The following is a 19917-nucleotide window of genomic DNA, read 5'->3' as shown; positions in this document are numbered from 1 at the left end:
GCAGATTTTTTTAATCCTTAAGAGAGACAGAGGCTGTCAGTGAACCAAGCAGTTCTACCGCAATAAACACAAATTTTTGTCAGTTTTTTTTGTCAGTCAGAAAAATAAACCTTTTTAGCTTTATAGGGGAACATTAACACTTGTTTCAAATTGCTTCAATTTGTTGCATATGTTTCTTATGGCAAGCACTTCACACCAATATTGAAGTGGGTAACATTAAACTTCAGGCTCTGAGCCAAAACCATATGACTTCAGGTGTCTAAATTTAGACACTTGTCTTAGACAAGGCTCCCATGGTAAACCAGAGAGAACCAAACTGCAAACAATCTGAGGGCAGCAGGAGTAAAGCCTGCACTGAGGTCATGGTGCATATAAACACAGAGGAGAGAGGTTCTCCTCATCTATATAAGGAATTCATTACCTCATTGATGGCACATTGTAAGCCAACAGAACAAGTTAGCTTTTCCTGCACTTTAGTCAGAAAACATGGACAGTCTATCTCCCTCCAATCCCAGCTCCAGAGGAGACAAGGGAGAACAAAAGTGATGTGTCTGACAAGGCGAGTGGGAAGGAGAGCCACAAAGTTCATTAGATACTTCCTATTCTCCCTCCTGACATCATCATAATACAAGTCATACATATTTTCCAGAGTGGCTGGAAAGTGGTCCAGCAGAAAAGGACCTGGGGGTGCTGGTCAACAGCCAGCTGAACATGAGCCAGCTTGTGCCCAGGTGGCCAAGAAGACCAGTGGCATTCTGGCCATTTCAGGAATAGTGTGGCCAGCAGGACTAGGGAAGTGATTCTTCCCCTGTACTCAGCACTGGTGAGGCCACACCTTGAATATTGTGTTCAGTTCTGGGCCCCTAAATTCAGGGGACATTGAGGGGCTGCAGCGTGTCCAAAGAAGGGCAATGGAGCTGGGGAAGGGTCTGGAGCACAAGTCCAATCATGAGTGACTGAGGGAGATGGGGGTGTTCAGCCTGGAGAAAAGGAGGCTCAAGGGGGGACCTTAACACTCTCTTCAGCTGCCTGAAAAGAGGGTGTAGCCAGGTGGGGGTTGGTCTCTTCCCTTAAGCTGCACCAGGGAGGTTTAGGTTAGACATCCAATGAAATTTTTCAAAGAAAGGCTGATTAGACATTGGAATGTACTTCACAGGAAGGTAGTGGAGTCACTGTCCCTGGAGGTGTTTAAGGAACTGGATATAGCACGCAGTGCCATGGTCTAGCTGACATGGTGGTGATCAGCCACAGGTAGGACTTGATGATCTCAGAGGTCTTTTTCAACCTAATTGATTCTGTGATCTCCACCCTACTCAGGAGGGTGGGAACCTACTGTACAGTGGCAGTGGGATGACAAACACTAAATCTTCCACGAGATCAGTGTCAGCTATCAGTCAACACTTCACACAAAGGGTAAGCAAGGTTTCAGGTGAACAAGGAGCATCTTCCTCCCTCCTCTTCTCCTGCCTACCATTCCCCACTTACTTGATCTCTGGGGGACCATGTCTTTTCTGTAGGAAAAGGCAGAGCACAACAAAATAATGACAGTACTGGAACTCTCCCTTAAAGGGGAGGGGGGGCTGGGAAAGAATCATAAATTCCTAAACATGTGAGTTTTGATTATTAAAACTTTGAAATATCATTGAACTGCCATTTCTATTCAGCCTTTCAGGCAAGCTCTAACTTTAAACAGCAATAAAACACTGAGTATGTTAATACATTAAATACAGCACCATATCACATCTAGCCAACAGTTTCCAACATGATAATATTTTAACCCTTAGACTCTACTGGGAAAAGTCAATAGTGCTAAAAACAAGAAGGGAAGTTAACAAAACTATAAAACTTCCAATCCCTTTTCTTACTCCCAAATTTTGCAATGCACAATTTATTGGAGGGGAGCAATTAGGCTGAATTTAAGAAGAAAATCTACCTACTACACTTCCACTTACAGATGAAGCACAAAGACTTATCCCTAGGAAGGAAGCATTTGAAATAAAACACATTTAGAAGCCTAAACAACTTGCAATCCATCATATTTGAACACCTACAGATTGCTTTGCAGCCACATGGCTGAGTGGTGATTCTACACCCTCTCCACCTGTCCTATTAAGCGCTACAGTTACAAACTGCCACAGAAACACAGAATCTGATTTATGTGTGGTGTGATTTCCCCTCCCTTCCCATGTTTTATATATTAGCTATGAGTTTAATCTTAGGTTGTAGCTGCACTGTACCTCCTACACACAAACCATAGTGGCCAACTTTTAATTAAAAAAAAAAAAAATCATGAAATTGACCCAGGGACAATTTTATTTTTCAGGGCATCTAACATAAGGTAAAGACAGCTTTGTTTTTTGTTTACCTCACCCTAGATGCCTTGAAAAATAACACAAGACTAAGATGCAACAGTTCACAGAGAATGCTCAATAGAGGGGTTTACTCCCCTAAATAAACCTTCCAAATGAAAACATATCAGTTAATATAATATTTAAATATAGCTTGCCCCAACATAATAAATTTGCCAGAAGCACAGGCCAGTGGAAGTAAAGAGATTTTGCTTGTAGACTGCTGTGGGGATCCTCACTGCATCACAGGCTGGCTTCTGCACTGAGGAAGCTTCGATGCTTCCGAGAGAAAAGACTTTTTCCAAGTACAGTCTGCTTGACCTTAGGTAATCCCGTGGAGGAGGCTGGCACATGCTTGCTAGAAATAGTTTCCACTGACCTGATTTCACTAAGAGAGGAGGTGGAGTCAAAAGGCTCATAGCAGACAAGACTCCAAAACAGCGAACATTTATTTCAGGGTTACCTCTGCAGCGCTGAAGCCATGACAAGAAGTTCACACAGTCACATCCTGCTGTGACAGTAACCACGCTGACAAGGGGATTGCCAAGCTGGCAGTGGCCTCGGACTTTTGCTTTCAATAGTAAAAGGAAGAAGTACTGAAGTACAACAGAGGAAAAACACTTCACTAAACACACTTGCACCTCCAAAGCAACTTAAAATTTCCTTCAGGTGATGTGTTGCCCTTTTTTGTGTGTGTGTTGTGAAAGCTCCCAAGCGGTATTTCTTAAGCCTTCATGGTAGAAGCATTTCACTTAAAAGAGTGTTTACTTGTGGAGAAGTGTCCTGGGATGTACTAGATGCGTGGAGCTCTCTAGTAGTGATTGCCTGCTTGAATTCTGCCTAGTTCCCACACTGCAGTTCTTGCAGGGCTCCTGTGTATCCAATGGTAAGTGATCTCAGGGCTGTTTCAAGTGGACAAGCACCCAGCCAAAGCAGCAAATAGCCATGGAAAACAGACTGACTTCCCCTTACCCTGCACCTGCACTGCGGCATTGCCTCTGAGGACCAGCTGCACACCAAGGTTAGCCAGCGCTGCTGGAACAGACACTGCAGCAATGTACTGCATGTCATACATTTAGAAGACAAGAAAACAAAAATAACCAACCGAACTTGTAGGACCAGACAGCATTTCTGCTCTGTGTTTTAATATGGTAACAGAGTACATCTATCTTTGCTTTCATCAGCAAACGTATTTCTTTTGTGAAAAACGGCTGCTATACTTTCATTCCTTCCTTTTCTGGTTGATACTAAAAGCCACTGAGTGAGGAAAGAAACAGCAACAAAGTTCTAACCACCCAGCAAAAATCCACTACCTGAAGTGACACTTGTTACTGAAGTATCTGCTTACATATATGGCTTTTGAGAGGGCTCTCTCAATGATCATCCCTTTCTAGGTGGTTTGCTAAGAATGATGCTGCTGCTCTGCATTTGGGATAGGGCAGACACAAAGGTGGTCTCTGGAGAGTGATGTCCACCAAAGCACTCACATAAGAGCTACAGATTTGACATATGTGGGGAGGAAAACTGCTCAAGTCTCCCAGATAATTCAGCCATGGTGTCTCTAAGACCAACAGAAGATTGAAAACTGTGCCAGCATGTGTGGTGATTTTCACACGCCAAGTTTCTCTTCTATAAGGAACGGCAGCAAGAATCATAGAATCATTAAGACTGGAAAAGACCTCTAGGATCATTGAGTCCAACTGTTAACCCAGCACTGCCATATTCACCACTAAACCATGTCCCCAAGTGCCATAACTACATGTTTTTTGAACACTTCAGGGATAGTGATTCCACCACTTCCCTGGGCAGCCTGTTCCAATGCTTGAAAACACTTTCCATGAAAAAACTTTTCCTAATATCCAATCTAAACCTTCCCTGGCATAACCTGAGGCCATTTCCTCTTCTCCTGTCATTTGTTACATGGGAGAAGTGACTTACCCCAGCCTTGCTACAACCTCCTTTCAAGCAGTTGTAAAGAGTGATAAGGCCCCTCCTGATATGCAGGCTAAACAACCCCAGCTCTCTCAGCCACTACTCTTATATGAAAGAAACTCCCATATGCACAATCATTCTCTGACATTTCACTGAATAACCTGCAATATTAGGAAATTTTGCTCGGACACTGCAAGAATTCAGAGAGGAAACTAAAAAGCTCTATGGCCTTAAGCAAAGGATTGAAACAGACACGAGTTCCATATCTTCTGAATTTTATCTGGATGATCATATGCATCTGGCTTTTGGTCATGAAGCTTGCTAGATTGAAACCCTATGTAATACTAGTTTCCAAAAATCAAAATTCCAAAAATCAAAAGATCAAGAATCAAGATTCCTTATTTTAAACTCATTTTTCCTAAAGCTATCTTATTACTATACTCAGTCTGAGCCTGTGATACAAAGGGAAAAAACACAAACCATATGGTATTATTATTGTTTTTATAAAGTTGTATAGGCAGGCAACTTACCAGCATAATCCTCTTAGCATAAAGAAGAAGAAATAAGAGAGAGAAAGAGTTAGGATTTAGTTTTTCCAGGTAAAATGTGCAAATGTCATGGCAAACCAAGCAAAATAAAACATGCATGCTTCTCTCAAAGATTGATTTGAATTAAGAGGGAAGCACAGGATTCAGTTACTGTACAATTAGTGTTCAAAAATGAATAGGGTTTTTGAGGAAGCAGTAAAGAGAAAATTCCTAAATTATATCACCACTTATTTGAGAAATAATATAACTGAAAGAAATTTGATAAAATATACATACATTTTTAAAAAGTAATTAAAATTGAAGTGCTGCAAACTGGAAATTGTTTTCCTTAAAACCTGGCAGTAGTTTAAAAAGAGTTTCTCCTTAATTACTATGCAATACATGAAAAACTCTTAAATCAAGAGTTTAAATCTGCTCTTAAATCAAGCAGCTTGCATACAGTTCTGACTGTAGGACTCAGTGAACAAAACTACCCTTTGCAGGAGTTAAGAATTAACTAGTCACCAGCAGGTAACAAGTCCCTTATTTCTATTTTGTAACCTGGAAGTGATGTGTCACAGCTTGATCTTTCATTTTCCAGTTTGCTTAAGATATGACTCAAAAGTTACCTTGTTCTCTCCATCTCTACCTGCATTTTACAAGCTCTATTCTCAAAATGGGAGGGCTCCAAACAAATAGCACAACCAACTAAAAACACCCCAAAAAATGTATTTGCAAGCACACTTCAAAAGGGTTGTGCAACTTGCATCAAGTTGTTAACAAGTTGTTAAGTGCACAAAGCAGGTCAGGAGAGGAAATGAGGAATGCTGACTTTCAGCACTGCCGCTGGGAAACACTCATTGATCATCTGGCTCTTAGGGAACGGACATTGGAAAGCTGATGGCAACAGAACTGGTTATGTGCCTATTTGATGTGGATTAAAACTTCCTCCTCGCAGCCAGATATCACCAGACTTAGGGGATACTGAAACCTCAAACACAAGTCAGCAGATGATGGGCTTTTTGTTGGATCTTAAAGATTGCCCTGAATCTAGTGTCTTGCCTTTTCAATGTACATCCCCAGCCACGTTCACCCAAAACGGTGGGAAGCTGGAGGGAGATGGGCATAGCTCCATGGTTCTGTCTCAGTCATTTCTGAAATCCTGAGAGAGAACTTGAATGCCATGCCTCCCTCCCTGTCCTAATGCTTCCCTGTTACCACATGCAACAGATGAGGAACCATCAAATATGGGACAACAAGCAAGAGGAGCTCAGTTGCTGCTCATACATGACAAAACTGTGTCCAGGGAGCATATTTTGTCTCTCTCGGTCATCACATCTGTTCAGGTATGTGCACAAAACCTCAGTGGGCACAAATTTACAGCTGAGGAAAACAAGTTTTTAGACAGATTTTGAGGCTGATCTGGGCTTCAACACTTTGGATTGCAAGTTTTTATTGATACCACTACACTAATTTTATTTATTCTTAGCTTTTAAAATATACCATGAAGGTGCAGTTCATATCCATAGTACATTTTCCACTTGTTTACTACTTGGCAGTTTTATGTTTGACTGAAGTTTAGGAATTGGTGTGTATCTTGAAGCACCAAGACAAAATCAGATAACCGAGTAAGTTCAGCCATTATTCTTTCACTATAATCATGATCCTCAAGCTCATCATTAAATAGGAGTAATTACTTTTTCATCAAGGGAGCAGAAAACACTACCTAGTCTATAACAACCACCATTCCTCTTCTTTCACCCTCAGTCTCAGCTGGATCTTTATTAAATGTATTCAGAGAGACAGAGCTAATATGCCTCACAGTGCATTTCTGAACACACTATTCAGAAAAGCATGATCTCTCACATTTCTCTCTCTGTCTCTTACACAGAGCTATAGCATTCCAATCCACTTTATAGGATTCTTGACACATCATGCTCTTTGAGGACATGCTTTTCTGAATTAAAAGAACTGCAGAAAAAATTACAGAACCAAATTTCTTTAAACGTTTACCATCTCATTACTGCAGCCTCCTTAATATAAAAAACCTCAGAAGTTTGAGAGAAACTTCCCCTCTACCACCTACAATTTAATTGAGTGCTTAAACCCACCACCTCAAAGAGAGAGACACATGCACAGAGACAGCAAAAAGCTTCAGTCTCTTACTCTGTGCCTGTAAGGTGACAGAGATTTGGAAGAGTCATGTACAATGTACTGTGTGAGTTTACAGAAATTTTTCATGGTATGTTACTAATTACTCTGTAGTCAGACATTAGCACACTGTTTTTAAATCATTCAAAAGCATAACTTCCTCTCACAAACAAAGCCCATAGGGTTAGCTGTCTCTCTCTTTGCTAAGCATCCTCTACCGCTTCTCTGAGTGAAATCTATAGTAGAGACTACAGTATATATGAAAACCACCGTTTCACAGATATCATGGCATACAAAAAGCCATGCTATTTAAGCAGCAGCCACAAGCTGGCCCCATGAGAGAACCAGTCCTGACAACCCAAGCTGATCTCTTGTCTCTCTGCCTGGGTTACTCACCCAGCTCCACCAGCAATTCACCCCTGCCCAAGTCCTGCACTCACACTTGCTTAAGTGCCTGGGCTGGGAAAACACCTCCCCATCTGGGGCTTCAAGATAAATCAGAATGGGGGAAAGGAGATGCAGAGCTGACAGCTGTGCTGGGGAAGTTTGAAAGAGAGCAGCATACCCCACCTCTCAGGGCAGACCACCAGCCACGTAAGCACTCTTACAGCTCTGGGGAGAGACTGTGCAACTTATCCTCCCAGGCTGCTCTCGGGGAAAGCTAGCTAACTAAGCTCTGCCTTCTCAACTACACAGTTTCTAGCAAGAAAACAGTAGAAACAATGAGTCAGTGCAAAAATCATACAGTGCTTATTTGTTCTTTAAAAAACAAAACCCAAACAAAAACAACAACAAAAAAAACCAAAAACAAACAAAAAAACCACCAAAACCAAACCAAACCAAACCAAAAAAACCCCAACAAAAACCCAAAGATCACAACAAAAGCCTTAGAAAAAGTTTAAGGGAAACAAAATTGCAGGTGCTCCACAGATAATATAAAAATTATTCTTATAACTTACTGAAATCAACTAATATTGATTGACACAGGAAGCAGTTTGCAGACTCACTCACCCGGAGAAATCTGTAGTGAGAATACCATAATGAAAAATGTATATTCGGCTTATGTGGCACAATGTGAGGTATCCCATAGCTACGACAAAGGAGTACCTAAAAGCATAACACAGAGAACACATAGTTACCAACACAAGTACCAACAAGAACTAGAATCACTCAAATTGGGTTGGGCTTGTTTTGATTTTTTCAAATCCAATTGTTAACAAGTCTGAAGCTATGCTATGAGACCCGGAAGACATTCTCGAAGGGAACTGATGGTTTTGTACACCCAGATGAAACCTTACAGAGGTGTCTCCTCATTCTGGGAGTGGGGAAAAAAAGAGAGAAGAAATAGGATCAATTCAAGTTGCACAATTCAATTTCAAAGCTCCCAAATTCACATATTATTTTGAAATTTCTGTCCGACTCAAGTATTTGAAATCAGATTATACTGTATGCCAGTCACTGAACTTATCCACTGCATTTTTTATCTGTAAATGTTCTTTATTTACAACTCTTTCTCAGATCTAGCAAAGACTAAAATATTTCAAGTTTAAGGTATTCTCTCTTTTGTGATTTTGTATAAAGGCAGATGATGGCACATAGCCTAATCTTTTCAGCTCTCCATGTTGAAGCACACCATCTTCCAGAAAAATCACAGAATCGTATAGGCTGGAAAGGACCAATAGGATCACAGTGTCCAACTGAAGAAGCATTCCTTAGGTAGGGTGTGACAAACTCACTCTGCGTTTCAAGACAATAACACACTTCTGGTAGGCAGGGCAGTAGCATGATTCTTTCTATCTTAGCAGCTGAACAGTCTGAAGACTGGAAATGCTGCAGTGTCTGCACAGACAGATGCAGCCTTTCATACAAGTAACTTCCTCCTGTATTTACACGAGCAAGAAAGAGGATACTGGGGAGGAAAGAATCGGATGGATGTTTGGAGACAGACTGACCCATGAAGCCAATTACACAGTGCAATGAAGAGCTGGGACACTAGAATGAAAGGCTTGCACCACATTGACAGGCCAGGACCAGGCCTACTGGTGTCCCCTGTAGCAGAGGTTATCCATGTGGGGGAGAAGAGGCAAAGACCAACGGAATGAGATGGCACATCCCACATGCGTGGTAGGGCCAAGCCTTGGGTAGGCACACATTGCCCCCCTGGACCCATGAGAGGATCCACCACAGGGGAGAACTAAAGGTGAAATCAGACAAGAGGATCAGTCAGCAGACAACTGAAAAAGAGCCAGGCCTTTGTCAAATTATGGCTGGTTTTAAAAGAAATGAGTTTTCCCTCCCTGGGGACTAATAAACTGCAGTGGGAGTGACAGTGATGGATCGCAAGGCAACCTGCGGGTCATGTGGCCCACAGCAAACAGCTGGATGAAAGGCAGACTGAAAGGACATGACAGATTCTTCAGGAGATTCAGAGTAGAACTGATAATATTTTATCTGGGTCAGGCATCCAGTCCTGCCTCAGCAAGGTCCTTGGATTCCCCTCTCATCAACAGAGAATGGCAAGCATCCGTCCAAAGGCAAGTCACCCAGCTCAGACATGTAACAGCGATAGACAGGATGAAGGATCTAAAATACGCCTCCATGCTGAGGTGTAAAGCACTTAGATTGAAAGCGGGGCGAGCAGGCAGAGACACACCGAACTGCTGCTGCAGCTGGGAGCATTCCTGGTGCTGGATTAATTCATCCATTTATAGGCCTTGAAGGCTAGCAGCTTCACCAGAGAGCAAACTAGCAAAAAATAACCATGAAAGAGAGTATGAAGGTTAAATTATGCAGTTTATTTCCTTTGTTCTCTTCCACTGTGTTCTTCTGGGGGAAAAAAAAGGCAAGTCTTGAAGCCCCACTCTGAAGGATCAGGTTGCCTGTATGAACAGGTCCAGACCTTAAAGCAGCATTGTTCAAGCTTACTCTCAACCAGTTTGAGTACATTGTTACTTTGCCAAAATTAATAATGTGGAAGCACCTTGAGTCATACTGCTATGGCTAGTGGAATACAATAGAAAAGTCCTAACCCAATCTTCCCTCAGACCTCCTGAGGTTTTTCAGCACATTGGACTGACATTTCACATGGATTCAAATCAACACATGACTACCTTGCAGCAGTGGGCAACATTATATGAACTGGCTGGCTTGATTTTTGTTTCAGTATACAGCTATTTTGCTATTAGCCATTGTGGCAAATTGGCTAAAGAGGAAGAATGAGGAGGTTTCCTGTTGAAGTCATGTCCTTTTCCTTATCACCACCCCAACTTGCCTAGGAAGATGTAAGTAACTATTGGATGATTCCTTTGTAGACTTGATTCCTCTGATCTATAGTCACTAACTCCTGCATTTCCCTTGAGTGATAGGCAGGGACATTGACCAGGAAACCATAATACAAATTTTTAACACCTTTATATTTTGGTCTCTGGATGGCATTTCTTTAACAAACATTGTTCAATTACCTTTTTTTTTTTTTTTTTGGTGACATTATTAATTACCGCTGGACTTCTGGGCTTTGCATTCAGTGAGGACGTGGGAAAAATACCTCCTTAACACGTTATCTTGCTGGTGCAAAATGCTAGTGACTGCTGTAGACAGGCTTGCTTTTTATAGTTCACATTTCTAAATAATCTTAGAAAAATTATAAGTAATCGTAAGCAGGGTTCCTCTTTAGATATTAGAGAGGGGTCTCTTCAGGAAATAAAGGAAGGTGAGATGATTATCTGAACATCAGATTCTCAGACAGCCCTGGCCTTGAAGGCAAGTGAAGAAAGGGTTTCTGTTCCCCAGCCCAGACTGATGTGGATTCTGAGCATTCAGCAGCAGCTACAGAAACAGTCAGACAGTGCAGAGACAGAAATCACCTGTAACACATCCAAACCATAAGCTTCTACTTCGAAGCAATAGGAGTTCTGGTATTTTCCACTTTTTCACAAAGCCCAGTACCAAAAGCAAGACCTTATTTTGTGGATCACTAAGCTAAGCTGCCTCAGTGACCTTATTTGAACTACCTAACTCAAGAATAAGTGGAAAATACCTGAAGGCCAAACAGCAAGGGGAAAAACACATTAAAAAGGATTATCAAATGCAATCTGGAAGAATACAAGACCAAGGAGAACATGACTTCATTACATTTAAGAGAGCAAAGGTTGGCCATAAATTATTAAGCCTGCAAAAGTCAAATTTTGAAGCCAGCAATTTCATAGGAAAATGCAATACACCAATCCAAAAAAACCACAAATTGAGATTACAGCTGCTTCTGTAACTCCATGAATAAAGCTCCTGCAATTCCATGAACAAAGCTCCTGCAAGTAACTGGGAAAGAGAAGAAGGAAAGAAGAGAAGGTGGTTCTAAAAACTGCTCATGAATTTCCCTGAAAGCAGAGAAGGTGTCCAAGGGGCAGCTGCAGACTTGCAGCCACATAAGCTCACCTGTGGATGTTGGGAATACTTGCCATATTCATAATGCCATAGTTCATCATCACCAGGACAAAAAGATGGATGGAATACCTTGAAGACAACAAAGTGAGTATTTAGATAATTTCTATGTTACCTGGAAGTGCTGGTAGTTCAGAGCAACAGAGTATTTTCCCATGCAAATAACATAAATGTGATGTCATGTCAGGGTACCAGTAAACCCGAATTACCACACCACGTCTTTATAGCCTAACTATGCAAAACAGACTGATACTGATTGAAAGATATTATCCATGTTTCACTGAAAGAGTAGCCTGGCTCAAAGTGCCCATTCCAGTGGGATACATCTTTTCCAGAAGACGTATCTTCACAGCAGACTGGTGTGGCTTTGACTTCCAGAACAAACATCACAAATTAAATTAAATACTTTACTTAAAAGTACTTGCATGAGTCATTTTACTTTGAGGGTTTGGAATGGTTATGTTGGTTAGGTTATTCTTTTTAAGATAGCATTAAGAGCCTTAAGATTAAAAATATGCAATCCAGAAAAGCTGATACGAAGTTTAAAATTATTTTTACCCAAGCCTTATCTAAATGGTGACAAAATACTCACCACCCAAAGCAGAAGACAGCAAAGTATATTCCAAAGAGGGTGGCAAATGCATGGCGAACAGCAGAGCTGGCATGACTGGGACTCAAGTAAATACGAAACCAAAATGCAGCCAAAAGTGCAAACAGTTGACAGGCTACAAAATTGATCTGTAAAAGACAAGCAAAACGAAAAACTGTTTTGATTCTTGGAGGAGGAGGGGAAGGATTCTCTCTGATCTCATAACAGTTAAAGAGTAGAGGCAGGAAGAGGGGGGGGAAATCGTGAGCTATGAATCTTTTGCTTCTCAGCATTCTCACTTGTGAACTCATGTGGAAACTTTTCTTGGCCAGTGACAGAAGGGATTAAACAAGCACACAGCCACCCAAAATCAGACGAGGAAGGGCAGGCTCCAGCTACCCCAGGGTAAAGGTGGGGCTCTGGTGGTTCTCTCTCTTCTTGGAGGAAAGCTCTGCTCTGCTGCCAGCCTGGCCCAGGTGCAGGGCCTATCATCCCCCTTTTCAGTCCTCTTGGTGAGAGGCAGGGGCCAGGAAGCAGTCTGGGGCTCTGAAATATCACCCCAGTACCAGACTTTCCCCCACCCCAACACTGGGACAAAATCAACTGATGATCAATCAAAATCCTGATGTGACAGTGCGCACAAGCAGTGAGAACGGGGCAGCCGCCGTAGCTGAATTCCTCCACTCCACAGCATCTTCCACACAGATCTTCCAACTCGCCATTTTTTGTGGTTTGAGTGCAAAGAAAACAACTTTGCTCTACCATCAAGCAGACACCTAAAGGAATATGCTTCTCAAATGTTCTTTGGCTACTGCATGTGAAAATCAGTCTGGCCTCGCTGCAAGGAGGTAGCGATGGCAGTGGGAGCACAAGACATGCAGAGGGCAAACAGTACAGGACTAGAGGCTTCTCTTGTCAGACACAAGGACAAGCAAAAGCTTCAGCGTCCTCCAGAGCAAAACCAACATCATGTTGCCTTCTTCAAGACACCTTCTCTTTGACAGCCTCAGCAAAAATCCCAGAAGTCAGAGGAAAAACAGAGCTCAGGAACTGTCTCTAACAGGGCAAATACAGCACTGGGATACAACATCCTCAAGTCCAACCTGGACCCTAGACAACTGGAGCTAAATTCATTTATTCAGTTGCAGTCCTGGTTTTTTTTTTTAAATTTTAATCTTGCTTTTTTTTTTAAATTCACCCTTGAGCTCTCCAGCAGCAAGTCATCCCAGACCAAGCAAAACTAAATAGGCTGCAACATATAAGCAATCACTTGGATTAGAGGATTATCCAAAGCTATCAGTCCAGGACAGGATAATATATCTCACTTGGAAATGCTCTGACATGTTGGCTGTCCAGGGGTGGTTGGATTCTGCCAGGCTTGTTGTCAAAAACATTTACAATGTGTTTAACAAGATACTATAGCCCCAAAGTGCTTTTATTCTGGTGGCCTACATCCAACATGGTGTTAGCTGTTCATGCAAATGCTTTCATTAAAGGTTTGTTGGCTTCATTGGTGCAGTTGCTTTATTTCAGTGATGCAGGCAGTCATGCAATAGAATAATGAAATAATTTAAATACTTAGGTATGCTGAATTTTAGTTCTTTGGAGCAGAGACAGTATCAATTTATTTCTTGCTCATGCAAGCAACCAGCATTTATAACAAATAGTATCACAGAACTATAACTGAAGCAAGCAATTCCCATTTTTAGTGGAAGATCTATAGAGTAAAAGAACAAAATTGCACTGGTCTCACAAAACCCAGATGCTGTAGTAGAAATCCTGAACTTGTCTGTTACCATAGAGTTACATTCCAAATGCTAATACCTCGCTCCCACCCTTCCACAGACAGAGGTGCAGCAGAAATCGCTGAAGTCCCTACAGGGCTGCTCTGATTGCATCCTTTCTAAGCAAGTTCCCAAGACTGATGGGTGCCAAGTCATCAGTGACAATTCAGTGAACCTTAATCCCCTCCATCATGCTCCCACTTAAGGTCACATTAGCATATCCAGTGCAGCTCTTCCCTGTGGCATGCAGAGCTTCCCTGATTTAGTATAAAGAAGGAAAGTGCAAAGACTCCCAGGAACTGATGTGGCTGATTGTTTGAAAGACAATACCCCCCTCTGTGCAGCGTCACTCACGGAAGCTTTACACCAGTAAAAGCCATCAAGATAAGCAGGCGTTTGCTTTTTACTTTCATCCTGCTCTTGTATGCCCAGTTTGAGATGCTAAGGATGCTGGGATCTCAGAGGTTCACACACACAGCACAAGGCAAGTGCAAGATCCCAGATCTGACACACTTGTAATAGCATTTAAACAGCTAAGGCAGGGAACGACTGGCGGCAGCAGGAAAAAAATGGCAGTGACTTCATCAGAAGCTACTGCCCAGCAAAGGACAGCTGAGCCGCCTCACGGGCACGTGCTGTTGCTCACCTTCGCCATCTGCTCCTCTGAGCACATGTTACCTGTGCTGTCAACCACGCCACTATCACACCTTCATTTGGTCGTGCAAATTAACCAAGACAATTCCTTCTCTGTACTCTTTTAGCAAGGGTTGGTGCAAAGCCTCGTACCAGGACAAAAGCAAAGTAGGTCGCCCTTATGTTTCGATCAGTTTTTGGTTTATAAGGGTGGTTTCTGCAGAGCAGCCAAACATCACAGACCCAATGCACTCAGCAAGCAATAATCTGGCAATAGACCAGATCTGCTCTGTTCTACACAGAGGAATAGAGGGACACAACAGCTTTTCAAATAAATACCTCCTCTATTTAGTTATTTCTATGCACTGTTTTAAACACATGCAGCGTTCACATGCATACACACAAAGGCTGGCAGTTCATCTGACAGCGACTTTACTGCATTCCATTTGACATTAATTTTATTCTTCATTCTACATATTTAAGGCATCCAGTAAACAGATGCCTAAGAATTTAAGAAATGTTGTGCTGCATCACTAGTGAACTAAGTCACACTTTCCTTCCTTTCCCTTTCCAAAGAGAAAAGGGTTCACACTCTTCCCTTTTGGTTATTTCCACTGTTGCTGAAAACACTTCATAAACAGAAAACTGAGGGCTTCTGAACACTGATGAATGGTGTCCAGGCAAAAATAACACGGAAATAAAAATTATATGCAAGTTAACCCTTCTCACCATTGCAAGTCATTTGACCTGTGTTTTTAGCTAGTCACATCTATTCAGTATTGCCACCAAAATTTTGCACATCTGGTTTCAACTCTGCTAGCAGAAAGGAAACACCTTTGCTTTTTACAGTCACTTTCTTCCATGCTCTAGAGAGTAAGATGCAATAAAATTAGGAATCAGAGCACATGATATGCTACCAAAAGAAGACTTCCTTTCATTTTCCATGATTACACACTGGAAAGACAGAAAGGCAGTCTCATCACAGTATTCTGCAACGACATCTGGAAGACTTGTATCTGAGTCACAGCCAGCTGGAGACAGCCTTGCAATGCAGAAACAAGATATCCACACTTTTGGAGAGAGAGAATCTGAAACAGTTCCAGTGCAACCGAGTCGATCGTTATTGTTGTCTGGTTAATGAATCCTTTAATTCTTTATTAGTCTCAACTTTAAAAGTCTGGATGGATACAGAGCAGGTATGAACAACAAAGGACAAAGTAAACTGTAGTTCCTCCCTTTATTCTTTTAAATTCTGTATTAGCAATAACTCAGAAGTGACGTTTAGATTGCAAATCTCAGTTTTACACAAATTTAGCAATCAGGTCAAACCAACCCATCAAGCACCCATGATGTTGATACAAGAATAGCCAAACACAGTGGTTTCAAGATCCCCCTACTGAACTATGCTATAATCCAAGCCCTAAAAGGTCAGTCCCATCTGCCTTGAGCTTTTGCATGTCCTCACATTTTTAACAGGGTGAAACTTGGCAAACATTGGACTGGTACTATAGGAAGGGAAAACACTAACTCCTAGGGATTTGGAACCAGCTTTTCAATCATCTCCATCAACAAGCAGGGCCTTTTTTTACATAGGAAAGTCATCTCTTCAACTTCCTAACCACTCTCAGAAGAAATCCATGAAATTTTTTGCTCAGTATTTCATTTGATCCAATTAACCATCTGCAGGTGGGCACTTCTAAGGGCAAATGCCAGTTGGCAAATCACAAAATAAAGGTTTCAAATACCTGAAGTTAAATAGGTGCATCTAAAAATCTCACCCTTTGGAGCACATGAGCCCAATGTCATTAACACTGAATAAGAACAATTATCACTTTTTGTTCTTCGAGCAAACTGGCTCCATGGTGAAGGCTGGGAATGGGAAAAAAACCCAAACAAAAGTAGTAACTTGTCAAATCCCTGTAACAGGAAAGCCGTGGAGCCATAGAGGATTTCCAAAGAGAGAGGCAAACGTGTTGCTTGGTGCATTGAAAAAATACTGAAAAAAATCCCATTAAAATCTTAAAAGGAGAAAACAGAAAGTGCTTTTCCTAGCTAGAAATTCTTGAGACAGGAAACAGAAAATATGAGAGGAGACAAAACCTGACTATACACCTTTCAACCAAATCATTACAAAGAGTCTTGGTCACTACTTATTGTAGTTGAAGGTAGGCTACTAATAAGCCACTTGAGGAAGTTTCATTTCTCCTCACTCCACAAGCCTTGCATCTGCAAATCTCCCAGTTTAAAAAAGTGGCAATAGACATTCGAGAGTTACTAGATCACACTCTAGGAAGAGATAGTTAAGTAAAAACACATAGCCTCTTATTTTAGGGCTTTTAACCTTTTCCTTATAGTTAAGTATCAGAAGGAAATATCCTGCATTCTGTTTTGACCACAAAAATAATTTGTTTTTCCTCTACTACATTTTTCCTCCCTTAGGCTTGCAGAAAATCTGATCTCACTTTCCAAAAATCTAGGAGGATATAACAAATTGACCGCGCAGTTCTCTCCAAACTCCAAATGGCAATTAAGTCCATTACACAAACCAGACATTCCTCTCTAAGCAAAATTCCCATTAATGCTGTAATTCCTTCACTCTGACAATCACTATGAGCAGTCACACTGCTAACTTGCCCCTTGTTGGATGACAAGGTGCTGGTGTGTCCCCAACAGCACAGAATCTTTGGATAAAAACCAGGCATGTTGCACATTCACACACATTCACAGACAGAGGTACAAGTGCGTTACAGCACAGCCAGGCTGTCAGAATATTCCCAGCTAGCATCCAGGTCATGTCCATTTCAATATGCAGCAGATGATGCACTCAGGTTATAGCTGTGGCAGAGGATACCTCTACTTTTATTACAGGCCTTGCACTTAGCAGCCAAATGAGAGAAAAAAGGTTTAAATCTGCATTTCATTTGCTGAACAAAAGTGTAAGAACAGAGGCCTCTCATGGTAGCTCAGTATAAAGATGAAGTTACAGCTCATGGTCAGGGTACTCTGTTGCCAAGCACTAATGAGCAACCGAGCACTAGTTTTGGGGACTGCTACAAGGTTTTCAATCTGGTAAATTAGCATGTCTCCTCTGTTCACAGACTTACCACAGATGACCAAACAGCTGTTTTTCTGTATTTGGAAAAGCATGAAGAACCTTGCTAATAGAAACTACTGACAGCAATAGCAACTCCTCAAGTCAAACCACTATCTGTGGAGTACAACATCACTTGGGTACTACTTTGGAGAGGGGACACCATAATAAAGCATTCCACTCTGCCAGAGATCAGCCCCATCTTCCAGGATGATGTCTTTCTTGCAAAGAATAAAGCAAGAACTACAGAAATGCAGTAATTTGCTGTTGCAGTGGCTTTCCATGTTTAAAAGATTATTTTGCACATATAACCAAAGATATCTGGCAAACAACAGGTTTAAGTTCACTTTTCTGAAGACATTTCTACTTTGATGTTGAAAACCAGACCTGCTGTTATTACAACATTTTTTAACATCAAAAGTGTGATATTTAAAAGGGGCATGTTAAGAATGAGAGATGGAATAGTCTTTAATCAGATCTCAAAGATATCTGATACTTGCTGAAATTTCTCAAAATATTTTGATCTTCCAGACTATTTTTATGATCTATAAGGACAAATAGTCTCTGCAGAGATCACTTAGCTCTACACAGGGAGGGGACAAGCACCCCCAAAAAGGAGAGCAATATCATAGAGACCATGTCAAGTTTCCCACTGCTAGAATTCTGACTTAGGCGTCCATGAACGAAAAGGATTTGTGTAACATTGTCTGTGCAGTTCCCCTTATTGCCCACAGTGGTATTGCTTTGCACAGAACTCTGAGAGCCAGCACAAACAGGCGTTTGTAAAGGAAGCAGAACTGACTGTCACTTGCAGGATTCTGTATTTTCTGTTTATAGCCAGGCACTGTGGACTGCAAACAGCATGGATCAGAGAGGAGACAAATTAATTTACATTAGGGAAATACTGATTCCACTGCTGACATGTCACATCTCCAGTACTATACAGAAACAACTCATTTCTCTGGCTTTGTGTTGTAGGAGTCCTATGGAAGATTTTGGGGAGACAGAAGCAAAGGCTTAAAAATAGAATTTCTCTCATGGGAGAGACAGAGAAAAGCGTATATGCATGACTAATTTAAGATTATTGTTCTCTTCAGAAGCAGCACTAAGTTGTCATAGCCTTGGCTTTTTTTGTGCAGTTGCATGCAGAAAATGGAGTTGGTGAAGTAGAATATACAAAACTGACAGTATTTTGGCTTGTTGTGCTGTTTTCCTGGGTAAATTCTGTTTCCCTACTTACAAGGTCAAATATCCTTCCATGATTTAGACTGTAAACTTGAAACAGATGTTCTTTCTGGATTACCTCTGTGAAGCCACTAGCAGAATAACCACTAGCAGGACACAAAATACAGTTATAGATTAAAACCTGAGTCATCAAGAATTTTAAAAGACATTTAAGTCAAAAGTAAGCTTGAGAAGTCAAATCTGCATCATGATGCTAAGTAACACTCCCATACATTTACCTTTGATAAATTTAATATGTGGACCTGATCCAAAACCAGCTTTAGCTCACTGTCAACAGCTCTCACATTGAGCTATAATGACTCTGTATGTTGAACAGATGTTTAAGCAATGATCATTTATGTGCAGCAATGTTCTGCCACTACCTGTAACTCATTAATTACTGCTCTCTCAGCGAGTAATGCCAAATGACAAAATTCCCTTGTATCTAAGATATCCAGCACTAATTCCCACTTGTAAGAGAAACAGCAGCAAAATCAAACAATCTGGAGCCTTTAGTCATTCTGGTGGTTCTTTTAAACCAGAATGCCTTTAGGTTATTAGATCTGTTTTGTTTCTTCAGACTGCTCAGCAGTGAGGTACCACACTAATTAAAATACCTTTAAGTCCAAAAAATACTTTTAAAAGAATAATTTTACATATTTCTGTGCAGGTGGAGTATTGCACAGTATTACATGTCAGACATGTCTAAAAGCAGAACTACAGCCGGCAGGTCAGAATATAAAGGGTATTTTAATAAGAAAAGGAAAAGACGAGTGAAATCTTGTTATCCAAATAAGAAGTTTCACACCAAAAAAAAAATCCCAACAAGCAAAATAAACCCAATACCAGAACTACCAGCCTTGCTTCCTCACAAAATAGTGACTTGGATCAAGTACTTCTGGGAGGAAAGATGGCATTTTGTATCATCTACCCTCCTTGATTATGCATAGATTCATACTGATGAAGAGGGAACTGACCGACCTTACCACCATATTATTGCATCGCTCCAGGTCTTCTGTCAGGCGTGCTCAGAAGGCCCCATTTAAGCGTATGTGAAGTTAGGAGAGAGATGCTTAAGTGAAAATTACCAGAAACAACGAAGACAACAACTCCAGGAGAGTAAAATACAACAAAGCAGACACCTGAGTCCCTGCAAAGACTTCTCTGAAAGTCCCCAGAACTCTAGGAAGTTCCCACGGTG

At 41.3% G+C, this 19917-nt stretch overlaps 1 protein-coding gene across 3 annotated transcripts in view; it reads right to left on the bottom strand.

The window, feature by feature from the left end:
• MBOAT1 (membrane bound O-acyltransferase domain containing 1) overlaps window positions 1-19917 on the bottom strand; it is a 56065-nt gene that overhangs the window by 21213 nt on the left and 14935 nt on the right. For 2 of the 3 annotated variants that reach the window (XM_048308090.1, XM_048308070.1), the window contains exons 2-5: window positions 11988-12133; window positions 11390-11467; window positions 7970-8065; window positions 4811-4822 (exon numbers count right to left, since the gene is read on the bottom strand). In XM_048308090.1, the coding sequence (XP_048164047.1) occupies window positions 4811-4822; window positions 7970-8065; window positions 11390-11467; window positions 11988-12133 (332 nt within the window). The remainder of the gene's footprint in view (window positions 1-4810; window positions 4823-7969; window positions 8066-11389; window positions 11468-11987; window positions 12134-19917) is intronic. The other variant, XM_048308080.1, reaches the window with a different exon arrangement.

The sequence above is a fragment of the Corvus hawaiiensis genome, chromosome 1 (genome assembly GCF_020740725.1).
Source record: "Corvus hawaiiensis isolate bCorHaw1 chromosome 1, bCorHaw1.pri.cur, whole genome shotgun sequence".
NCBI lineage: Eukaryota > Metazoa > Chordata > Aves > Passeriformes > Corvidae > Corvus > Corvus hawaiiensis.
This window is presented reverse-complemented; position numbering and strand designations above follow the sequence as displayed.